Below are 21,894 nucleotides of genomic sequence, written 5' to 3'. Positions count from 1 at the left end.
GCCCCGCCCCTTCCCGGGGCGATGGCGTCGGGGTCCTGGACGAGGCCACTCCAAGTGCAACGCAACGGGAGGGCACAGCTGGCCGGCCCTGCTGGCTCAGACTCAGCTGGGCGCTTGGTGGACACTACTGCTCGTCCCACAACCCATTTTATGGATCAGGGCCCGGAGGCTCCGAGAGGCAACCTGCCTTTCTCAAGACCCCGGCCGGGTGGGCGGCAGAGGCTGACGGCTGAACCCGGGCCGGCGGACTCCCAAGGGCTCCCTCTGCCGGCCCCACCCCACTCCCCGCAACACACACAACAGGGAGTGAGCGGTGCCCGGAAGGGCTCCGGGAAGAGCCGCGAAGAGGGTGCAACACGCTAGCAGGTGCGCTGGCTGGAACAGAGCCGGCGGACGCCCACTGTTCAGCAGACCGTCTGGACTGAGGAACGGAGCGAGGAGGCGTCTGTGGTCCCCATCCAGCCACTTTTGGGGGGCTGTCGCCCAGCTGGTCCGACATCACCTCCAACCGAACCCCATCAAGGAAATCAGGCCGACCGGTCTCAGCATCCGAGTCAGCACGCAAGGACCCGGCCTGCGCTTCCCGAGATAAAGCCCTGACCCCATGCACGGGACAACGAAAGCAAGCCCCCCGTGTCCTTCGCCACCTGCCACGGAGACCAAGGCTGGCGTAAGGACACGCCAAGGGTGGGCTCCTTACCTGCAGCCTGCGGGGGGCTTGGACCTTCTAGCCTGTTGGAGCACCCAGCCTCGTGCACCACCAAGGACAAGACTGATATCAGGCCCGAGAGCTTGGAAACTGGGGATTGGGCTACGGGACCTTGACAAGATAAGGCCACAGGTGAAGACCGTTCTGGATACACCGACGCTGCGTCACTCCCGACGGCTGCCTGCTCCTCCTTCTCCCAGGAGAGACAGCGGTTTTCAACATGAAGGTAAAAACCCCGTTCTCTCCGCTCACAGAGGCAAACTGGCGACGAGCCGGCGTGAGGGGCCCAGTGATGGAGAGGAGGAGGGCGGGAGCTCGGCGCATGCCCGTCAGCCTGGGCTCTCCCGTTGCCCAGACAACGGCCATCACTGGGCAGCGGAGCCCTGAAAGTCTGGCCGTACGTCAGCCGGGACTCGGCAGCCGCGCGGCAGCCCCAGGGACAATCGGGCCAGTGGCTCCTTGGAGCTTTAAGAGCACTGCCATCGTCTAACACAGAGAAGGCCTCCAGGGCTGGGGGGTGAGGGGGTGCCTCCCCGAGGAGCCCTCAGAGGCCCCCGGCTGGACCGTCACACTTGCGGTCATCTGCGACGGCCACGGTGACTAAGTGGCTCCGCCAGAGAGCTGTGGGATATGAAATCCAGGGGTTCAGAGTGGGGACCAGAGGCCACCCCAGGTCCGAGGACCTCACCCAGCCACGGCGGGGTGCAGGGCTGGGATTGGGCCAGACGAGCTCTGGCTGGAGAGTTACCTTGGGGTTCAAGAAATGGCCCACCTCCCACCAGAGGGCTAGTCCACCAAGATCCAGCAAGTTTTCTCTGCAGATGCCACCAGCTCTACCAGGCATGGAAGGATTCACTAGACCCAAACCAAGGGGCCCATCTGCCAGCTGGCAAAACACAAGGGATTCTTTCGAGGACTAAGAGCACGGCTCGGAAAGAGAGGCACCAGGCACTCTGCGTCGTCCGCGGGCCGCTTCCTTAAAGCTCTGAGCCTCAGTTTCCTGATCTGTAACATGGGCAAAGGATGGCCACGCCTCCATAATGTGAGGGTGGCCTGAGACGACATGTGGCCGCTGTACCGTGATGGAGTTTGAAATACTAGGAACCAACAAGAGGCGAACCTTGCAGCTACTGTGTGACGTGCCGTTGAGGGGTGTCAGGAAAAGACAGATCGGGACAGCCAGAGAAATGGGGCGCTCTCTCTCTCTCTCTCCTTTAACACAAGGCAGCTCCTCCTGAGCCCTGGAGGGCATGTGCCACGAGGCGCCTTTGGGCAGAGGCCCATGTCCTGCCCTGCGTCCTGGGGACCTCTGCGGGGAGCTTGCCTGTGAGAGCGGAGGGCTCTAGATTGCTTCCGGAGATGCAGCCAGGCTGCTTCCCCTTCCGTCCGTCCCAAAGCTGGGGTGAGACTCCACCCCATGACAAAGGAATGCCAGAGACAAGGAAGATGTGATTAATTCCTGTTTTAGACCAGGTACCAGAGCCAACGCGCCAGGTCACGCAGGTCACCTGTCCTGTCCTCTCCGGGCTGGGGGGCTCTGGGCGTCAGGAGGTGGGTGAGCCCCCGGGGTCTGCAAAGGCAGCCGCAGGTCTGGGAGGTGACGAGACGCCGCCCTGGCCTCCCGGGCCACTGCCTCCACGCACACTGCCACCTGAGGGCGCGCACGTGCTGAAAGGTCCCTGCAGCTGGGCAGTCACCTTCCTGGGAAGATTGGGGGAGGGCTTCTCTTTTTTCTCTGGAATTCCCTGTCCACTGTCTAAAAGCTGGGCCAGCTTCACTCCACTGGGAGGAAAGTCCCTGCTCTGGGCCGAGTGTCACATGGCCACCCGTAGAGCCCTGGGAAGCCCGAACCCTGCTCCCCAGAGCGGGGACTGGCCTGCGAGGGCCACAGGCCAGCAGGGAGTGGCTGTGGCCGGCATCCCGCTGCCTGGCAGAGTCCCGGGTTCAACCTTGCGAGTGACTCTGGACCCTTCAAAAGACACTGAAATGTCCCCACTGCAGCTGGGTGTTTAGCTGGGGGCACGGGGGGCAGCAGCACCCGCCCCCCCAGCCAGTCCCATGTCCTCCGCTGGTCCTGCCCTGTCTGCTCCCAACATAGCGGGAAGTGAGTCTCCTTCCCTCACTTTCCCCTTTCTTCTTATTTTCTATTCAGTGACTTCTGCTGCCTTTCTTCTTCTTCTTTTTTTTTTTAAAGCCATTTAATTGTAACCAGATAGGGAGTTCCCGTTGTGGCTCAGAGGTAATGAGCCCAACTAGCATCCATGAGGTTGCGGGTTCGATCCCTGGCCTCGCTCAGTGGGTTAAGGATCAGGCGTTTCCGTGAGCTGTGGTGTAGGTCGCAGACGTGGCTCGGATCCTGCATGGCTGTGGCTGTGGCCAGCAGCAACTGCTCCAATTCGACCCCTAGCCTGGAAACCTCCATGTGCCATGGGTGCAGCCCTAAAAAGACAAAAAGACAAAAAAAAAGTTGTAACCAAGGAGGGCTGGAACTAAGGTAGCCCAAGAAAATCCCTAAATGATGCAAAATGAGAGCAGTGGGTTCAGGGGTCAAGGTTCAGGGGTCAGGCGGACCTGGGTCTGCCTTGGCCAGGGACTGGTCACTTGGCAGCCCTGGCCTTGATTCCCTCGTCTATAATAATCCCAGGCTCGGGGCTGCATCCGCATCAAGAAGCAGCAGCAGCCCACGTGGTGGATCCAGTGGTAGCTGCATGAGTGCTAATCGCCTGGTCCCCAACCCCGGGGCCCCCCCATCCGCAGGCCTGGGCACCCTCATGCTGGAGGCTCATCTCCCAAAACAGGAACGGGCCAGAAAACAGTGTAAATTAAAACGATTTGTTTTTGATGAGCTGGAAATTAAAAGTTGAAAAGTAAACACATTAATGAAAAAGCTTACATTGAAAAAACTCACTGACTCTGTCGTCTTAAACTAATTAAACAGTCCGGTACCTCAACTTACCACCCAGAGTTTGGAGCGTCTGGCGATTAAAATGATGGTGCGCTCCTCTCTCCCTCCTGGATGGTCAGTTTGCCGAGACGGGGGGTGGGCAGGGGCTGCCCATGGGCTTTAAACACGCACACGCACACGCACACGCACACGCACACATGCTCACATGGATGCCTGCACTCAAAACACACTTCTGCTAGGATATGGTCCAGCTAGATGAGGACAAGCTTGTAAAATCAGAGCATCTCAAAGGCACTGGAAACCACACCCATCCCAACACATCCCTTACGCCCTGAGGGTGGTCTAGGGAGGCTGGGTGACAGGCCCACGCGGCACCTCTGGGGGCCTGCTCCCCTCACGGCCTCTTTGAGTTCTGGTAGGCTCAGGTCTGTTCCTGTCTGTCCTCGCTGGGTGGCCGCACGCTTGGCAGAGAGCAGGCACTCCATAGAGTTTACTTCCTAAAATCATCAATAAGCCCACATTCGAGGACGATAAAAGGGTTTTGGTCATTGCTTGGGCTTCAGCCAAACAGGACTTCACTTGTCTTTGAATCTAAGAGGTGTTTATATCCAGATTTATTATTTTTTTTGGCCGAGCCTGCAGCATGAGGAAGTTTCCACACCAGGGATGGAACCTAAGCCACAGCAGTGACCTGAGCCACAACAGCGACGATGCTAGACCCTTAACCACCAGGCCGCCAGGGAACTCCTACCTCCAGATTTAAAAAAACACACACACAAAGATGACCACTGGTCAGAGTAAACTGACCCTCTGCTGCCTGATTTTGTTACAGGACTTACTGTCAAAAGCTCTTTGTCTTAGAGCAGGCTCCGTCAGATGCTCAGGAGCAATTTCTTTCTTTCTTTTTTTTGTCTTTTCGGGCCTGCACCCCTGGCATATGGAGGTTTGCAGGCTAGGGGCCCAATTGGAGCTACAGCTGCCGGCCTATGCCACAGCCACAGCCCCATGGGATCTGAACCCCGTCTGTGACCTACACCACAGCTCACAGCAACGTCGGATCCTTAACCCACAGAGCAACGCCAGGGATCGAACCTGCAACATCATGGGTACCAGTCAGATTTGTTTCTGCTGCGCCATGACGGAACACCTCGTGAGCAATTTCATAATCTGATTTACTGCCTATCTCTCCCCCGGGGGCTGGCCCCCTGCCCTGTGCGTGGAAGTGACGTGCTAGAGGCTAATACAAAGCCAGGTTGGTCAGTCCCTCCCGTGGACGGGGACAGAACGCACAGCCTCCAGCTGGAGCCCGGGTGCTGTGATGGAAAGACGCCACCGAGCACCCGTTCCTTCCCTCACTGGGCCTCAGTTTCCCCACCCGGAACCCCGGCAGCGGGACCTGACGACCTCCGAGGGCCTGGAGTCTGAGGACCACCCCTCCCCAGGTCCCTGGGGAGATTGGGGCTCTTGGCTCCTCCCATCCAGAGGCAGAGCTTAGAGGCCTGGGCTCCCAGGACTTTCTGTGCATCTTTTTCTTTCTCGGCAAGAAGAAGAAATGCACAAAGCACGGGGCCTGTCGCCATCAAGGGGAACGCTTTAAAAAAACAAAGAAGCCCTGTTGTTGGCACAGCTAGACCTCGATTTGTCAGTGACAGAGCACACACTTTGATGAGATCCCCTCCAACGGCGTCCACCTGACAGCGTGGCCAGCAGGGGACGTGGCTGTCTCGGGAGTTGGGGGGGGCTCCGGACAAGAACCTTAAAGGGTGGGAGTGCTTCTTCCTAGCGCTCAAGCGACTTAATAACAACTGCCATCATGTGCATAGCACTTTACAGTGTGGAAGCTGTGCCCGCGTTCATCAGCCCACCCGGTCGTCGCAGCCAGCCTGTGAGCAGGGCAGGGCGGAGGGGCGTCCTATTTTGCAGACGAGGAAACAGAGGCACAGGGTGGTGAAGCAGCATGCCCCAAACCACCAGAAGTTCCCTGACAACCGGGGAAGGCCTTAGCTCGGACACCTGCCCCTGCCCACCTGTCCCTGCAGGCTCAGGTCACCCGTGAGAGGGACACTCTCAGGGGCTGAGAGGCGCCCTCGCCACCAACACCTCGGCCCTGTTTGCCGGGGCAAGAAAACTTTTCAACCAAAGGCTGGGCCATTCTCTCGATCATCAGAAGTTCTCAAGACCCAGGACTTAAATTCTCGCAGAAGACTCAGTGATGGATGCTGGTTTGTTCTCTTTGCCAAAGACCAGGCTGGGTCAGGCTAGGGTCCAAGCGCCTCCATCCCTCACCGTCCAGGCTGAAGTCAGCCTGGCTGCTTCCCTCAGAGCAGCATCACCGAAGCCAAGCACCGAGACCAGCTCTCGGTCACAAATCCCCACCCCCAGCCCGGCCCTTGCACCTCAGCGCCGGGGTCTACACAGAGGCGTCTTGGCGCAGGCATGCCCTCCGCGATCACTAGCGAGGGGCCTCTCGGGAGCCTGCCGGCCAATGTGCACCTAAGATTCAGACCATGAACTTGCACCTAATCATTAGACCGCGGCCCCTCCCACGCGTGAATCGGGGACGACAGGAGCACGCAGCGGAAGGGACAGGCATGCAGAGGAAGCCCGACTGTACCGTGCTGCTTGTAGATGGGGGGCTTCCGATAGATGTTGTCTTTTACGCCAGTGTCTGGGAAAGAAAGAAAAAAAAGGGGGAGAACAGCAGAGTGAGCAAGCAGAGGGCGGTAGCTTTCATTCCACTGCTTTTCTTGTCAGCGGCAAACTGCCACCCAGCTTTAGAATCACCAGGAAGGATCGGGCACCCTGCCAGCGACGGGCGACCAGGCCCACACCGCGGATCAGCCCCACTCAGCCCAGATGCCACCCACCGTGGCAAGGGGGGCAGAGGGAGCGGGCAGCCGGGGACACAGTGGCCCGCTCAGCGCTTCCTCCAGCCTGGTCCCAGGAGGGCAGCATCGTCTCCCTGGGGTTTGTGGGGCTTTGGCCAATTTGGGGATGGGCACACCCCTCAGCTGAGTTTTAAAGAATCTCAGAATTTGGGGTGGGGGAGGGGAGAGGCTCATGCAACCCCCGCCGAGGCAGGCAGGGCAGCCCCCCCGACTGCCAGTCTGCCTGGCAAGCGGCCGGGTGCCTACCTGGGACGTGGAAGTGGCGAGGAGCCTGCTGGTAGGTGGAGGGGGGAGGCTTGCTGTCTGGGGGCACCGAGAGGCTTGGGGTGCTCCGGCCGCTTTCACTGCCTCCAGACCGACGAGCAAGGGCAGCAGGCAGAGGGCGGGGAGGGAGAAGCAGAGGAGAGCATTTCAAGCCTGAAAGCTTGCGAGCCCCCTTCTCTGGCCTGGGGGGCCGCACAGACTCCCTGCCCAGGGGAGGGAGTCTGGGCCCCACCGGCGCCTCCAGATGGGGCCCCATGACTTGCTAATCCAACCTCGAGGAACAGGGGTGCCCAGGGCAGAGCCTTGCTGGTCCCCAGGTCTCAGGAAGGCAGATCTCCTCTCCTTGGGGGGGGGCACAGCCAGGCGGCTGCTCGGCCACAGCTGCCATTTGGTGAATCGCCAATTCACCACAACTAAGCCCTCCCCCTCCCTAAGTATCCTTGTAGAAAAAGATGCCGCTTTCTTGGAGAACTTGCAAATGAGTCTTTCAGGATAGGAATAAAGAGCTAGAATTCACCAACATCCATCCTTAAAAGTCCTTCAAAGCCCCTGAGTGAAAGTGTATCAGTTACAGGAGACTAAGAGACAGCTGCTGCCATGCTTCCCAATAAAGCTATTTTTCTGCCAAATCAAATGGGAAAGTCCTCTGATCCTGGCTTGGACTTTCACCCCATCTGGATTTGTCACTTCAGTTTGCGAACAAGGTTGGATTATCAAGTCACAGATTCAGACGGCTGTGGTGGCCCGGTGACCGTCCCCCCCCGACACCTATTTAAGGGATCACGGATGCGACGGGCGAGGAACACTGCGTGGTGGGCGCACAGCTCATTTCAGCGAGACACGCATTTCAAGGGCCACTCCTCAAAGTCCACCTCATTTCCTGCCCTTCAGCCTCAGGAATCCCTCATCACCTTATGGGGACAGCTTGGCAGAGGCAAAGGGACACTTCCGACTTGAAAATACCCTGTTGGAAGCCGCGGGGCCCCGAGGTCCTGGTGATGACAGAGCACTGGGCCGACCTGGAGGCGGGCTCACGGGGACGGCGCAGGAGACGGATTGGGGCGCCCTCTTGCTGGGGGGGGGGTGCGCTGGGGGCCCAGGGGTGGCCGCAGGGCAGAGCGGGGAGGGCTCAGGTCCAGCAGACCAAAGCCAGCGGCCTGAACCGGGCTAAGGCCGCAAAGGAGGTGCTGACCACGGCTCCGAGGGTCTTCTTGGGGGTGGCACCCTTTCACCTGTCAGCACCGGTGGCATTTCAGGCAGATGACTGTCGCCTGCCTCCTGGAGGGAGCCCCTGCCTTTGCTGCTGCCCTCCAGTGCAGCAAAGAGCCTTCTGGAGCCTCAGGCCCGTGCAGACTCTGCGACACTGGAGGACCACACCCCCAGGCACGGCAGGAAGACAGTGGCTGTGCCCCCTCCATCCCCAAGGGCAGCAGAACATGGTGGAAGTGGGGGCTTTGTCATCTGCTAAGACCCCAGAACAGCCGAGGACCACTCGCTTAGGGTGGTACCACTGTGCCAGGCATGCCTGGGCATAGCCTCAAAAGGCTCGTTTCTCTCTGCTCCCGCCAGGTGGCTGCAGACGCTGACACATCGTGGACTCTGCCCCCTCCAGTCAGACGGTGCAGTATCTGACGTCACGAGCAAGACTGAGTGTGTGTTCGCATGTGTGTCTCAGGAGGACTGCGGCTTTCATCAGATGCTCAGGGGACCTGAGACGCAGGGGCAGTTGGGGGACACAGAAGCAGTGGCCCCACGGGCCTGTCACGCCCACCTCACACCTGCCATCCGGGGGCCCCTATTCTGGTCACCAAACTCTAAGACCATGGACCTGGCCCAGGACGCCTGTGCTTGCCTCCCTCCTCCCCCGACCCCGCCTGGACCCCCTTTCTAGTGTTCCCCACTTGTCTAGGCCCTCCTGGGTCGAGGTTCAGCTGCAGACCTTCCCGCCCCCAAAAATTCCCTGCTCTGGACACACACCCGCCTGCTCATTCGCTGTGTCGCTCAGTCAGCGCAAATGCACCCCAACACGGACCCCACGTGGGGCCACTTGCAGCGCTTTGCCCCCGACAGCCCTGCAGGTGCACCTCTGCAGGCCTTGGCAGCAAAAACCCCAGCCACTGATGTCACCATGGATGTGACAAAGCCAGAAGTAAGTCCAGCTGAGCGGCAGCTCTGAAAAGGTACGAGATCCTGTGCGCCGAGGTGCCCGGCTTCTCCTGGAGCAGGGGCAGGACCGAGGCGACTTCCAACCTCCCGGCCTCTGCTGGGGAGGGGTCTTCGGCATCCTCAGGGAAGCAAGGATGCCTGGAGGGTGCCTGTCAGCACCTGGGACGCTCCGGCCACCGAGCGGCCGCCTCCTGTTGGTCTGAGTCCGCGCTGTGCCGCGGAGCAGCTCCGGGGAGTGTGGGGCCTTCCCGCGGACCCCACACCGTTCCCGCTGTTCCTGCCTTACGTGTCGATGGCGCATCCTGACAGGGGTGTGGTCTAAACCCTTTACTTTTTGAGGGTTTCACCCATTTTCCCCTCACGTTCCTTCTGTCCCAGGACCCTGTCCAGGACACCAGGCGGCCCTGGGCGTCACGTCTCCTCACGCTCCTCGGACCCCTTGAACTTCACGACCTTGGCAGTTTGGAGAAGGGCTGGTCAGGCGCTTCGTAGACCAAGTAGACCGGCCTTCGGCTGGGGTTCGTCAGATGTGTTCTCACGACTGGACGGGGCTGCGGGATCAGGAGGGAGAGCAGGGAGGGGAGGTGTGTCCGTCTCATCACATCAGGGGACACTGCCGGCCACGTGACCTCCCATGGTGACTGATTTGACCTCCGGCCGTGGTCGTGTGGGCCAGGATCCTCCACATCCAGGCCCCCCCCAACCCTGTGCCCTCTGGGAGGAAGCCCTGCACAGCCACACCTGACGTGGGGAGGCAGGTGCCCTCCTGCCCGGCGGAGGAACCGCCTGAATTACTGCGGATTCTTCTGCCTGGAGGTTAGGCTCTTCTCCCCCTGTATCTATTTGTCCAGTCACCTCTTCACATTTGTGTGGACGCTGTCTGGCCTGGTCTCTGGGCCACACCTCTGCCAGGGAGCCCAGGTATGGCAGCCCCATCCGAAGCAGGGCCCCGCCAGGTGGGAGGAAGCTTGGTCTCTGAGCTTTGGGCGAAGGGAGGTGACGCAGCTCAGCAGGTGACCCGCGGGACTCGTCTAAGTCAGTTGCTCCGCTGGGAGGTGAGTCTTCTCTCCGCCTCCGGGGGAGGGCACACCCCGGCCACATGACGCCCCAGTGCCACGCAGATGTGGTGCAGCCCTGCTGCTGCGAGGATGTGCCAGCTCAGGCTTTGCTGCTTTTCAGAAGAGTCAGTGGGTCCAGGAGAGGCCGTGAGCCACGAGGACAGGTCCCCGGAGAAGAGAGGTTGGCGCCCGATGATCGGAGCTCTCTCCTCAGTACACACACGGGGTCGCGCAGCCAAGGGCCGATGACACATCTGAGAACCGTCCAGGTTCCACGGAGTGACGCTGGGCCACCCCTAAATGAGGGCAGCCGGCTGCGCTTGCTTCTCCCCAGAGCCCAGGCCCCTCTGGGGAAGAGGTTCTGAAACAGCCGTAAGGAACGGGGACCTTAACACGCCTCTCGGGGAATCAGCAAGACGTCGCTGCTTCCCCTCCGGTCCTGAGAGCCTCTGCACGGCGTATTGATCAGCGAGGGCTGCGTGACAGGGTACCACGGGCCGGGTGGCTTGTGCGACGGACGTTCGTGTCCCACAGTTGCGGAGACTGGCCATCGAGGATCAAGGTCTGGCAGGGCTGGGTTCCAGGTGGGGGCTCCCTCCTCGGCAGGAGACAGCTGCTCTGTCCTCGTGGGGTCTTTCCACCAAGCGTATGCAGTGTCTGTCCCTTTTCCTAAAAGGCCGGCCCCTCACCCGCTCAGGGCCCCAGCTTCATGACCTCAGGGGGCCCTGACTGTGTCCTAGAGACCCCTCTCCAGCCAGGCATGCTGGGGGTTGGGACTCCTGCTTGAACCCGGGGGGACACAATTTAGTCCACAACGTACAGACTGGAAAGGAACTGGCCCTGTTCCTGGTGTGATGCCCACATGTATGTCTGGCGGGGAGGTGGGCGGTGGGTGGGTCTGCACCCTGGCAGGAGCTGCAGCCACGCAGGACGTGCCTTAGGCCACCATACGCCGAAGCCACGGACAAGTCTTAGCTCTGCCCCCCAGCACCTCGGTGAGCCGTCCCTACACCCGCTGAGCTGCCGTGGGAAGTGAGTGGCGTTGATGCAGGTGAAGGCCCTGGGAACGAGGCCAGGGAGGGCGCTGGGTGGATCCTAGGGTCTTCCCCCTGCCTGGCCGCTCCCCCGCTGACATGACGAGTTACCCCCTGGGAACACTTATACAGCGACAGAGCGGGACGCACAACACACAGCAGGGAGCGGGCGTGAGACACGAGGCTCGGGGAAGCCATGCGACGGACACAGGACAGCGAGGCGCGGCCGCGGCCGGGCCTGCGCACCTTACCTCGGAAGTAGGGGACGTAATGACGTCTGAACACGGATGGAGGGCTTGGGTGTTGGGGCAGGGACAGGCAGCTACTGGTACCAACACTCGCAGTACCAGCTGCGGGCAACAGAGAGCAAGTCAGAGTCTGCCCACGCTCGCTCGCCGGCCACCGCGTCCAAAACGGTCCGGGCCCGGCTCCGCTAGGGACAGCCTTGCTTCCTCTCGGAAGCCGCCACGCACACTCTGGGCCAGGGCCCTGGGTCCGCCGTGAGGAAGCCCTGCCCTCTGGGGTCAGGGCGGCCGCGCCAGGCCTGCTCGGCGGGGGCTGCTGGCCCCTGAGCCCTGCCCACTGCCCCACATGGGGGCTCCTTGGGAGCCAGGACCCAGTGGAGGGCAGCCGGCCGCACCAGGGAGTGGTCTGTCACCTGACAGTCACCCTGGCCTCGCCCAGCAGGGATTCAGGTCTTGACTTGGGGGGAAGCCACCTGGCCAGGCACAGCTGACAAACCCAGGTGACCTGAATGTGGCGGTCCGGGGTCAGGAGAGGGGCCCTCAGAGAGGCCAGTGGCCTTTCTCCCAGACTCTCCTGGCTCACCTGGTCCCTCCCTCACTCACTCATTCCCCACTGATTCACTCATTCCCTCTCTCACTCATTCATTCCCTCATGCGCTCATTCAATCCTCACTCATTCTCATTCCCTCGCTCACTCATTCACTCCCTTATTCATTCACTTACTCATACACACTCATCCCCTCCCTCCCTCACTCATTCACTCTCTCACTCATTCCCTCTCTCACTCATTCATTCCGCACTGATTCACTGATTCCCTCTCTCACTCATTCATTCACTCAATCACTCATTCCCTCGCTCACTCATTCACTCCCTTATTCATTCACTAACTCATACACACTCATTCCCTCCCTCCCTCACTCATTCACTCTCTCATTCATTCATGCCCTCACTCATTCATTCATTCACTGACTCACACACTCACTCACACACCCACTTTCTAAACCTCTGTTGAGCAAGGTGTACCAGGCACATTGCATCAAGTCAATGAAAATAATTTTGCAAATGAATGAGTTTTGATTTTTCCACAAAGGATGCAAAAATCAGAGCTGAGTCCATGGAGGTGAGAATGGAGCCATGCAGCAGCTGGCCAAGGAGGAAGCCACTTGGAAAAATCCCTCGAAAAGCAGTGTGTGAGCGGAGCCCCTGCGGAGTCTCCAGAGGTGAGGAAAGCAGTACACAGCCGGGCGCCAGGCAGGGAACGAGGTGGGATGGGCAGAGAGGGCTCTCCTCGGGCTTCTCCCCACCTGGTCAATTTGGTAAATTTCCCCACGGGGACGGCTGTCTCTGGGGCCAGGCAGATGCCAGTGGGTGTGCGGACTCTAGTTTTCATCCACTGACTTCACCTTCACAGAGGAAACCTCCCCAGAACCATGTGAGCTCGGAGCTCAGTGACTTCCGGTCTCCTGCCCTGGGTGCAGTTTCACCTCCGACACCTCCTGCTACGGACACATCCCATTCCACGTGCTCAGCACTGCCCTGCGTGTGTCACGGGACGGCTCCCCTAACCAACAGGGGCACCAGCTGCCTCTGTCCCCGCCCAGACGCCAGAGGGCCTTTGCTGTGCATCACTCAAGAGAGCAGCTCTCCACCACCCCGGCAACCCCACACCCTGTCCGTCGTTTTCCCAGCTGCGTAAAGTAAGACACAGACTCGCAGAGGAAAAGCAGCCAGAAGCGCAGCTTCACAGGGATAAAAGGAACCCCGGGGACAAGTACCTGGGCGGCTGTAGTGCTGGGGCGACCGTGAGGTCGGGGTGTAACGCCCGAGGCTGACCGAGCCGGTGGAGCTGGGGCTGGAGGTGCGGCACTGCTTGTAGGAGCGGTCATCCCGGTCCCCCTGCGAGGGAGACAGCCTGCTGAGCACGGGCCAAGCGCACCACCGCCCTCCTCCCGGCGTCTGCTCTCCTGACCCAAGAGGCAGACCCAACGCGGCCCCAGGACCAGGTCCCTTACACCTGCCGCGGCCCATCTGCAGAGCCGGCTGGAGAGCTGGCCTTGGTGCTGACCTTCCCCGAGCCGGACAGGGCTGGTGGTCAGGGTCCCGCCCACCCTCCCTCTGCCCCTCCCGGGCGCTGGGGCTCCCCGCAGAGGGGGCAGAGGCACTGGCTCCACCACCGACATCTTCCACTTCCTCTCTGCCCTCACCCCTCCCGGCACCCAAGGCTCCTTGGCACACGGCTGGAGAACCAATAAGATTCTGTGTTCTCCCTGCCTCCGCGAGGGCTCGGGGGAGGACTGCAGGCAGAAGCCCCTCCCAGGGCCACAGCCCTGTTGAGTCAGACCCACAGGCACTGGCAAAGCAGACTCCATGCAGGCAGGATGGGCAACTCTGAGAATGATCACGGTGGCTGGCAGGGGGCATGAGATGGCATGGCACCATGCCGCAGGGGCAGAGCAGGCCTGCCACAGCTTGGCATGCTGGCCTGAGTCAGGACACAGGCCGGCATCCTGCCACGGGGGGGACGGTGCTGCTTTGCCCCCACCCCAGGCCGGCGTGGGGATGAGCAGGACGAGGACCTGGGTCTGGGGCTCTCGGCTCCCACGTCTTTTCAAGCTCACCTCCAGCTCCAACGGCTCGTGTTCTGGCCGAACTCTCAGAGCCACTGTCCCTATAGCTTTGCGCGTCTCACTCAGGAGGCCCTCGTGCTGGGAGCACATCTGCCAGTCCCCCCGGGGCTTCGTCCCGAGCCCTCTGGCCTGGCCACCCCTTCCCCTGGGGTGGCTAAAGCCCTGCCATCCAGTCTCCAGCCCCGGGGGTCCTCTGCATAGCCCCGCCGGCCAGTGTACACCCTACAGGTCAGTCTCCTTGCCTCCCCATCTGTGGGGTTCGTGGCCACACGTGGGCATGGATGCTTAGTGTTAGCTGCCCACAGTGCAGGGTTTGGTTATCACGTTTCTGGAGCCGAGGTCTGAGGCTCATGCCGACTAGAGTCTGATTAGTTGCTACTGACGTCATGAATCAATTTTGAGAAACCAGAAAAGAGTGAGCTGCTGATAATAAATGCTATTTGATGGAGAAATGCTTTCGGCACGTTTATCCTTGAGGACTCAAGGGTCTGCCCCACGAGTCCCACTTGGAGGCGCAAGAGGAGGGCCCGGCCAACCCACCTTGTAGACTCTTTCTCTAAAGGAAGCCACGACCCGGCCCTCAGGACACCTGCGCCCCAGGGAACCACACTGCAGGCCCGCAGACACACTGGGGGAGCATGCAGTGAGACGCGATCATAAAAATCCCCAAGGCCGGGGCGGGCGCCCAGCCTCCGAGGGTCCTGGCCCGAGGCCACGGGCAGAGGCCACGCGCTGCGGGCAGCCCCGGCGGTTATCTTTATCACCCGACGCAGCACCACGAGCAGACGGGGCGGGCTGGGGCAGGCAGTTACCTCAGGCGGCGTCGGCGAGAGCAACTGAGGGGACTGTGGACACAAGACAGAGCAGCCCGTTAGGCCACCAGGCGGTCACTCGGGGCAGAGACGATGGCTCAGGCCCAGGCGCGTCCCCACCACCAGCCCCTCCTCTGATGGGAAGAGCCCAGCACATGGTCTGAGACCTTCTATCGGGTCACAGCAGCCCGAGCGCGGGCCCCGGGACAGGGCTTTATGCCGCAAACCTGGACCACGTCTCGTCCTGCCCTCACCGCCCATTTCCAAAACGAGGACCCTGGTTCAGGGCGTTGGGTGGCAGCACCCTGGGAGCCCATCACCCTCGTTTTGCGCCCAAGGAGAGAAAAGGGGCCCAGAGAAGAAGAGGCCGACTGGGAGGCGGTACCTCGCTGCAGCTCTGCCTGTCGCCCACCGAGTGGCTGACGTAGGGCGCGTAGGAGATCATGTCTGGCCGGTCGATGTCGTAGATGGCCTTGCTCTTGGGCAGGGCGGCCAGGTCTCTGTAGTCAAGGATCTCGTCGCCCAGCTTCGCCTGCCCGAGCAAGGAGAGAGCCGGGGCCGTGAGACCCCCTCCCTGGCGCCCGCGGGGCTCAGTGCCAGGAGCCGAGCCTGAGCGGGACGGGACCGCGGGGCTGAGGGTGGGAGGCACGGGGACCAGGACGCCTCGTGGTCCCGTGGGCCCGTGTCCCGGCAGACAGTGAGAACTAAACACTCGCACGCACACCTGTGCATACAGGAATGCCCACGTGCGGGCACAGAAAACACACATATACGCGTATATGCACAGAAACACGCACTTGGAGGCATGCATACAAACACACAGGTAAGCACACACACAAACACATGCCTGCAGGCACCGAACACACACGTGTAAACAGGCACACAAATGCCCACGTGGATGCACATCAACACATAATACATCTGTATGCATGCAAACATATATACACGTGTGCACAGATAAAACACACATACATAAAAGGCATGCACACACACATTTAGACACACGCACAATGTGTGCAAACACTCAACATGCACATCAGGCCTGCACACACAAATATTTGCACACACACAGTGAATGTGCCTACCTACAATTGTGGAGAGGGACACACCCACTCGCACCTCCACTGACCCATTCACACCCACTGGCACACAATCTCCCGCACCTGCAGAAACACCCACTCGTACTCCTGCACACACCCACATGCTCCCTCTTTTTCACTCACTGCACACTAGCACATGTGCTCACACTCACAACTGCACTGCCACACCCACCCACAGGTGTGCACACTCACGCCCACACACTCTCTTACACATACACCCTCACGCATTGACACAATCCTCACACCCACACGCATGTGCTAGCACACCCCATCCCCACACCCAACCTTTATACACACACTCCCCTGCACACACGCACACAACCACACCCACCCACACTCATACGCAGCACACACATCCATGCCTTCCCCCTCACACACCTACTTAGGGCTTTGGAGCACTCGTAAGAGGTGGCCTGACGTCTGACTGCCAGCTGAGGTGTGACCTTGGGGTGTGGTGCACCCAGAGGCCCTGCCTCTGCTCAGGTACCGTCCACCCGGTGGCTCGGTCCCCCGCGATGGCCTGGCTTCCCTTGTATCGGCTGCCACCAGCAGGCTCTCTTGCCCGCTGGCCCCTCCCGGAGGCTCGGGGGCTGCCTGGGGGCACGTGGTGGACTCAGGTGGGCCCTGGAGCTGGGCAGCCGCCACAGAAGCACACATGCGCTTGGCTGTCACTGCAGGGCAGAGGTTCACCCCCAAATACCAGTCTCAGCCCCGTGTCTCTGCCGCACCGTCCATGCTGACGGTTTACAGTCTGGTCCCACCTCATCACACTCCGAGCACCACCCAGTTCCCAGCGCTGCAGACGCCCACGCTCCCGCCCTCCCGGACCCAACGCACGTGATGGCCCCTTCCCCCGTGTGCCCCTGAGGGTTAATCTCAGCCTGGCCTTGCCAGCCACACGCAAAGCTGGCCCATCGGGCTGCCCCGCTAGGTCGGCGCGACCCCACAGACCCTCATCTCAACCCAGCCTCCTCTCTGCACGGAACCTGCTGTCCCTTCCTGGGGGCTCTGCCCTAGGTCCTCGCTGCCTAGGTGGAGATCAGCCACTGCCTCCGGGGGCCGACCTGCCAGCCACTCGTCTAACAAACACCACCAACAGCAGCCTGGCACGATGTGCTCCACCCCGGGCAGCCCTGGGCACTCGCGGGAGCTCCACTTCATGCAGGAGGAAGCCAGAGCCCAGAGAGGTCAGGAACGCTCGCAGAGTCACACAGCCAGGGAGGAGACGCAGGCTGTCTGACTGCAGAGCCATGTGCCCCCACTGCCCACCTCTCTGCCAGGGCCACATCTCCCAAGTGCCAGCTGCATCCCATTGTCCTCCAGCCCACACCTTTCCGCGGTCCCCTTCAGGGCGGAACCTCACGGCAGTCCCAAAACCGCCCTGATATCACCAGCCTGTTCATCCTCATGCCCCTCCGTGTGCCAAGCTCGGCCCCAGTGCTCCAGCATTCCTGCACCCTCTGAAGTCCCGCAGCTCGAGCCCACCTCCTCCAGGAAGCCTTCCCTGACCACCCAACTCCAAGGCCAGCATGAGACGCTGGGCGTGAGGGGGGTGAACTCTGCCATTTGTGATGTAGGCTGAGAGTGAACACCTGACATGTCAAACTCCTGGCAATTTCCTTTGGGGCCCGGGGGAGTGTTCAGATGATCTGAGTTCAAATCCCAAGGCTGTCACTTGTGCTTCTGATGTCTCCGATGAGCATTTTTGAGACGCTCCTCTTTGCCTTCAGGGAAACTCTGAACCCAGGCCCTGGGGGTCTGGCCCTTGTGTATCTGCTCATCCTGGCCTCTCCCTCCCCGACCCCGTGCCTCCTGCCACACTCATCTTACAGTTTCCCAGAGCCTGAGGATGCTGGCACAGGTGCCTGGCACATGCTGTTTCCTCCCTCCCACATGCCCTTCCCAGGCCTCCGTGCCTGGTTCATCCTCTGGCCCTCCGCCTCCAAGAGGCCAGCCCTGTTTCCCCTCTGCCATCTGGGCTGGATGTTTTCCTCCTTTGTGGGCGCGCCTGTCTCCCCTCTGTCCCCAGGCTGGTGGCTCCAGGACTCTGATCCACCAGGAGTCCCTCTCCCTAACTCCATGCTCGACGTGGCAAGGGTCTTCGGGGCGAGCGTGCAAACCGAACGAAAGCCGATCTGGCATTTGCCAAAGCCAGGCGGGTTCTGCAGGCCTTCGTCTCCTCCTGAAGCGGGAGCGCCACCTGTGCCTGCTCCACCTGCCGCACCTCCTGCATGTCGATACGGTTCTGCGTAAACGGAGATGAGGCAGTGGGGGCTGGGAGAGGCTGGCATCTACAGGTGACAGTGGAGGCTCAGGCCCTGCACCGTCCATCTCTGTCCTGCTACGATCACCACACGCAGCTGCCCACCAGCTCGCTCAGCCTCAGGGACACGGTTAGCAAGGCCCGCCTTGCCCGGGGTCAGCCCTGACCGCAGGAATCAGCAAGGCAGCTTAAGGATGTCAACGGCTGCCAACATGACCCTGCCCAGAAAGAGGCCTGCCCACCTCCCAGCTGGGCAGCTAAGTGGCCCTACGCTTCACTCCTCTGCATCTGTCCTGCCCAGCAGGGCTCCCAGATCCAGTTCCTTGCATCCAAGTCCCGGGGCGGTTGCCATGACAACAGGCTGCGCTCTGTAACTGGCCACCAGCACGTGTAGGTACACGTGTTTCCCTTAGCTTTCTTCTCTCCAGCGCTCTATCCGGCATAGTAAATCATAACAGGAACATGGCCATATTTGATGTGAGAGCTATAATATGATCCTGTCAATAAGAACATTACAATCAAACAACACTGCTTTTACGTGCTGACTCACTGCTGTATTGCCACGGTGAAGGGAGCTTACAAAACCGTATATTCTGTGTGTCCTTATTTTGTTAGAAAAAAAATGCACACAGAGAAAAGGGCGCCCTCCAAAAGGTAGCAGCGGCTACTCCGGCTGCGAGGGTTATAAAAGGCATTCATTTTCACCTCGGCACCAATCACTATTTTCTCCTAATAAGTAGGGGTTACTTTTGTAATAAATCAAAAGGCAGTGAAAAGATTACTTTAAAAAGCCCACAATTTATCAGGCACCTACTGTGTGCCTGTTTTATCCTGGAGACCAAGGTGAAGGAGGGATGCCCCTGCCCACCAGGAGCTCATGGCCCGTGGGGGAGACAGCAGCCACGCTACTGGATGAATTCCCTTCCATTCCTGCACACAGGGACGTCCCGGGCAAACTCTTCCTGACAGAGGCGAGGTGGGGGGAAGCTGCCTTTGGTGACAACCATCCCACAGCAGGCTGGTGCCAGGAGGCTGGCATCCTTTAAAGCATGTGGGGCTGGCGCATGGATCTACTGTCCCGAGGGCCTGGGAATCCCCAGTGCTCAGAGCAGAGACCAGGGGACAGTAGGGTGACAGCAGATACCAAGAGGGAGCTGGAAGGAAAGCAGGGCCAGAGCCTGAAATAAGAAGGGCGTGTGTGACCAGACGCTCATCTCCTTGGTGAAGGAAGTCCATGGACGGGCACTGCCAGCCCTGATCCGGGAGGGACAGTGGGGGCTCCCTGGCCTGTAGCCTGTCATTCCAGGTGGGATGGGGCCAGGCTGGGCGCTGGCCATGGTGCTGAAAGTCCACATGTTGGTCCCTGTATGGTGGCTCCAGGCTCTGAGGCTGTGACACACACTAGCTTCTGCACCTCTCTGAGCTGCATCTAATCAGTGGGATGCTGAGAGGCTGCAGGAGGCAGCAGGCTGTGCTCCTCGGTACCCAGTGCTCAAGGCAGCTCTCTGATTTGCATCCAATCGTGGGATGCTGAGAGACTGCAGGAAGCAGCAGGATGTGCTCCTTGGTACCGAGTGCTCAAGGCAGCTCTCTGATTTGCATCCAATCGGTGGGATGCTGAGAGACTGCAGGAAGCAGCAGGATGTGCTCCTTGGTACCCAGTGCTCAAGGCAGCTCTCTGAGCAGCAACCGATCAGTGGGATGCTGAGAGGCTGCAGGAGGCAGCAGGATGTGCTCCTTGGTACCCAGTACTCAAGGCAGCTCTCTGATTTGCATCCAATCAGTGGGATGCTGAGAGGCTGCAGGAGGCAGCAGGCTGCACTCCTGGGTACCTGGTCCTCAAGGCACCGCTGTCATGTCAAACTAAAGACTGGGTGGTTCATACTGAGGAGACTGGACTAAATGAATTTGCTCGAAGCCTTCTGTTTAAAACTGGAATCCAGCACATGCACATTTGCTAATATTTCCCTCCCCTCGGACACTGTCACCACCTGGAATCTCCCTCGGCGGAAGGCATGCCCAGGGGGTGGGAGACTGCTCCCTGGCAGGCTCGTGTTCCCCAAGGGCAGGGCCACCATCTGACTCAACCACGGGGCAAGGACTTGGCTGTGCTTAGAACTGCCCAGTGCAGAAGGAGGTCCCGGCAGGGCTGATTTTCAGCACTGAGCAGCAGGGTGGCCAGGGAAGAACACAAGCTTTGGGGTGGCAGAGACCTGGCTTCAAAGCCAGCTCCACGGCTCACCGCTGCATGATCTTCAAATTAACAGTGACCACAGAGAACAGTGTCCTTGCCCACTGCATGGTTACCAGGTCACTATGGTGCCGAAGCCCCTTACAAACACCAATTTGTTTTAAAAAAAAAAAAAAAAACAGCTCATGTTTAATGAGCACTACTGTGTGCCATGCAGCTACCTCACCAGCTGCAGCACCTGCTATCGGTAGATGTGACCTTGCCGGCCCTACCTGAGTGCTTCACGGACACTATCTCATTTAAATGGCAAGAGTCATGGGAGCTCCCGCCGTGGCTCAGAGGGAACGAACCCGACTAGTATCCACGAGGATGAGGGTTCGATCCCTGGCCTCGCTCAGTGGGTTGAGGATCCAGCATTGCCGTGAGCTGTGGTGTAGGTCACAGACGAGGCTCAGATCCGAGTTGCTGTGGCTGTGGTGTAGCCAGCAGCTGCAGCTCAGATTCGACCCCTATCCTGGGAACCTCCATATGCCACAGGTGCAGCCCTAAAAAGACAAAAAAAAAAAGAAAAAGAGTCATTGTTTGTACTTGTGATGGTGGCATTGTGGGCTGAACCCTGTCCCCACCCCAAGTCTGTGTGCTGAAGCCTGAGCCCCCAGAACCTCAGATTGGGACTGCATCTGGGGATGGGGGCCTTAAGGAGGTGATTAAGGTACAATGGGGTCACTGGGGTGGCCCTGACCCAGGATACCTGGCTCCACATGGGAAGAGGGGAGCAGGACACAGACACGGACAGAGGGACGGCCATGCAAGGACACGGGGGGAGGCGGCCATCTGCACACCCAGGAGAGAGGCCTCAGAAGGAACCCGGCCCTTGACTCAGACCTCCAGCCCCCCGGACTGGGAGAAGACACGTTTCTGTGGCCTGTGGTACTTGTTACGGTGACCCCGGCGAATAAGCACGGATGTCGCCACAGTGACCCCGGCCGGTGCTCCCCAAGTCCTCCCTCTGCTCAGGCCGTGCCCGGAGCCTCCCCCTTTGTGGCCCTGGGCAGCAAGTGCTGTGAGTCTCCAGGTCCAGGTGAGCCCCCTGAGGCTCAGAGAGACTAACAGCTCGCCCAAGGGCACACAGCTGGCCCTGTGACCTCATGCTGCCTTTCTGAGCCTCCAAGTTTGCATCCGCAAAGGGCCATCCTGCCATCCACCCCCTGCACGAGAGCTTGTCACGCTCACCCACCACACTCAGGCTCGGGAACGGCCCTGCGTCCAACTAGAATGAGAGTTTCAGGGCTGAAAAGGAGTGTTGAGAAGAGCGAAGCTGACCTCCATCATGTGAAAGAAAAATCGGAAGGCGGGGCGGGGAGGTGACCTGTCTCAAGTCAGCAGCCGTCCTTCAGGGTGGAGCCGGGCAAGGCGCCCAGTCCAGGGCTTGTCACCTCCCCCCCCGCCCCACACGCCATGGGCTCATTCCCAGACAGCGAAGTTTGCTCCTCAGATAAGGAAACAGCAGATGATTATAATAATCACCTTCCGTTTCACGTGCCCTCGACATATGCAAGTTCTCGAGCCAGGGATCAAACCCACACCGCCGCCGCCGCCGCTGCCGCAGCAGCAGCAGCAGTGACCCAAGTC

The 21,894-nt window shown here is 60.1% G+C and overlaps 1 protein-coding gene across 1 annotated transcript in view; it reads right to left on the bottom strand.

Moving 5' to 3' along the window:
• Window positions 1-21,894, bottom strand: part of ABLIM2 (actin binding LIM protein family member 2) — a 106,027-nt gene that overhangs the window by 27,366 nt on the left and 56,767 nt on the right. The window contains 6 exon segments of the mRNA XM_021100956.1: window positions 6,229-6,282; window positions 6,749-6,850; window positions 11,276-11,374; window positions 13,045-13,165; window positions 14,709-14,741; window positions 15,094-15,240. Coding sequence (XP_020956615.1) covers window positions 6,229-6,282; window positions 6,749-6,850; window positions 11,276-11,374; window positions 13,045-13,165; window positions 14,709-14,741; window positions 15,094-15,240 — 556 coding nt within the window.

Source organism: Sus scrofa, chromosome 8 (assembly GCF_000003025.6).
Source record: "Sus scrofa isolate TJ Tabasco breed Duroc chromosome 8, Sscrofa11.1, whole genome shotgun sequence".
Lineage (NCBI taxonomy): Eukaryota > Metazoa > Chordata > Mammalia > Artiodactyla > Suidae > Sus > Sus scrofa.
This window is presented reverse-complemented; position numbering and strand designations above follow the sequence as displayed.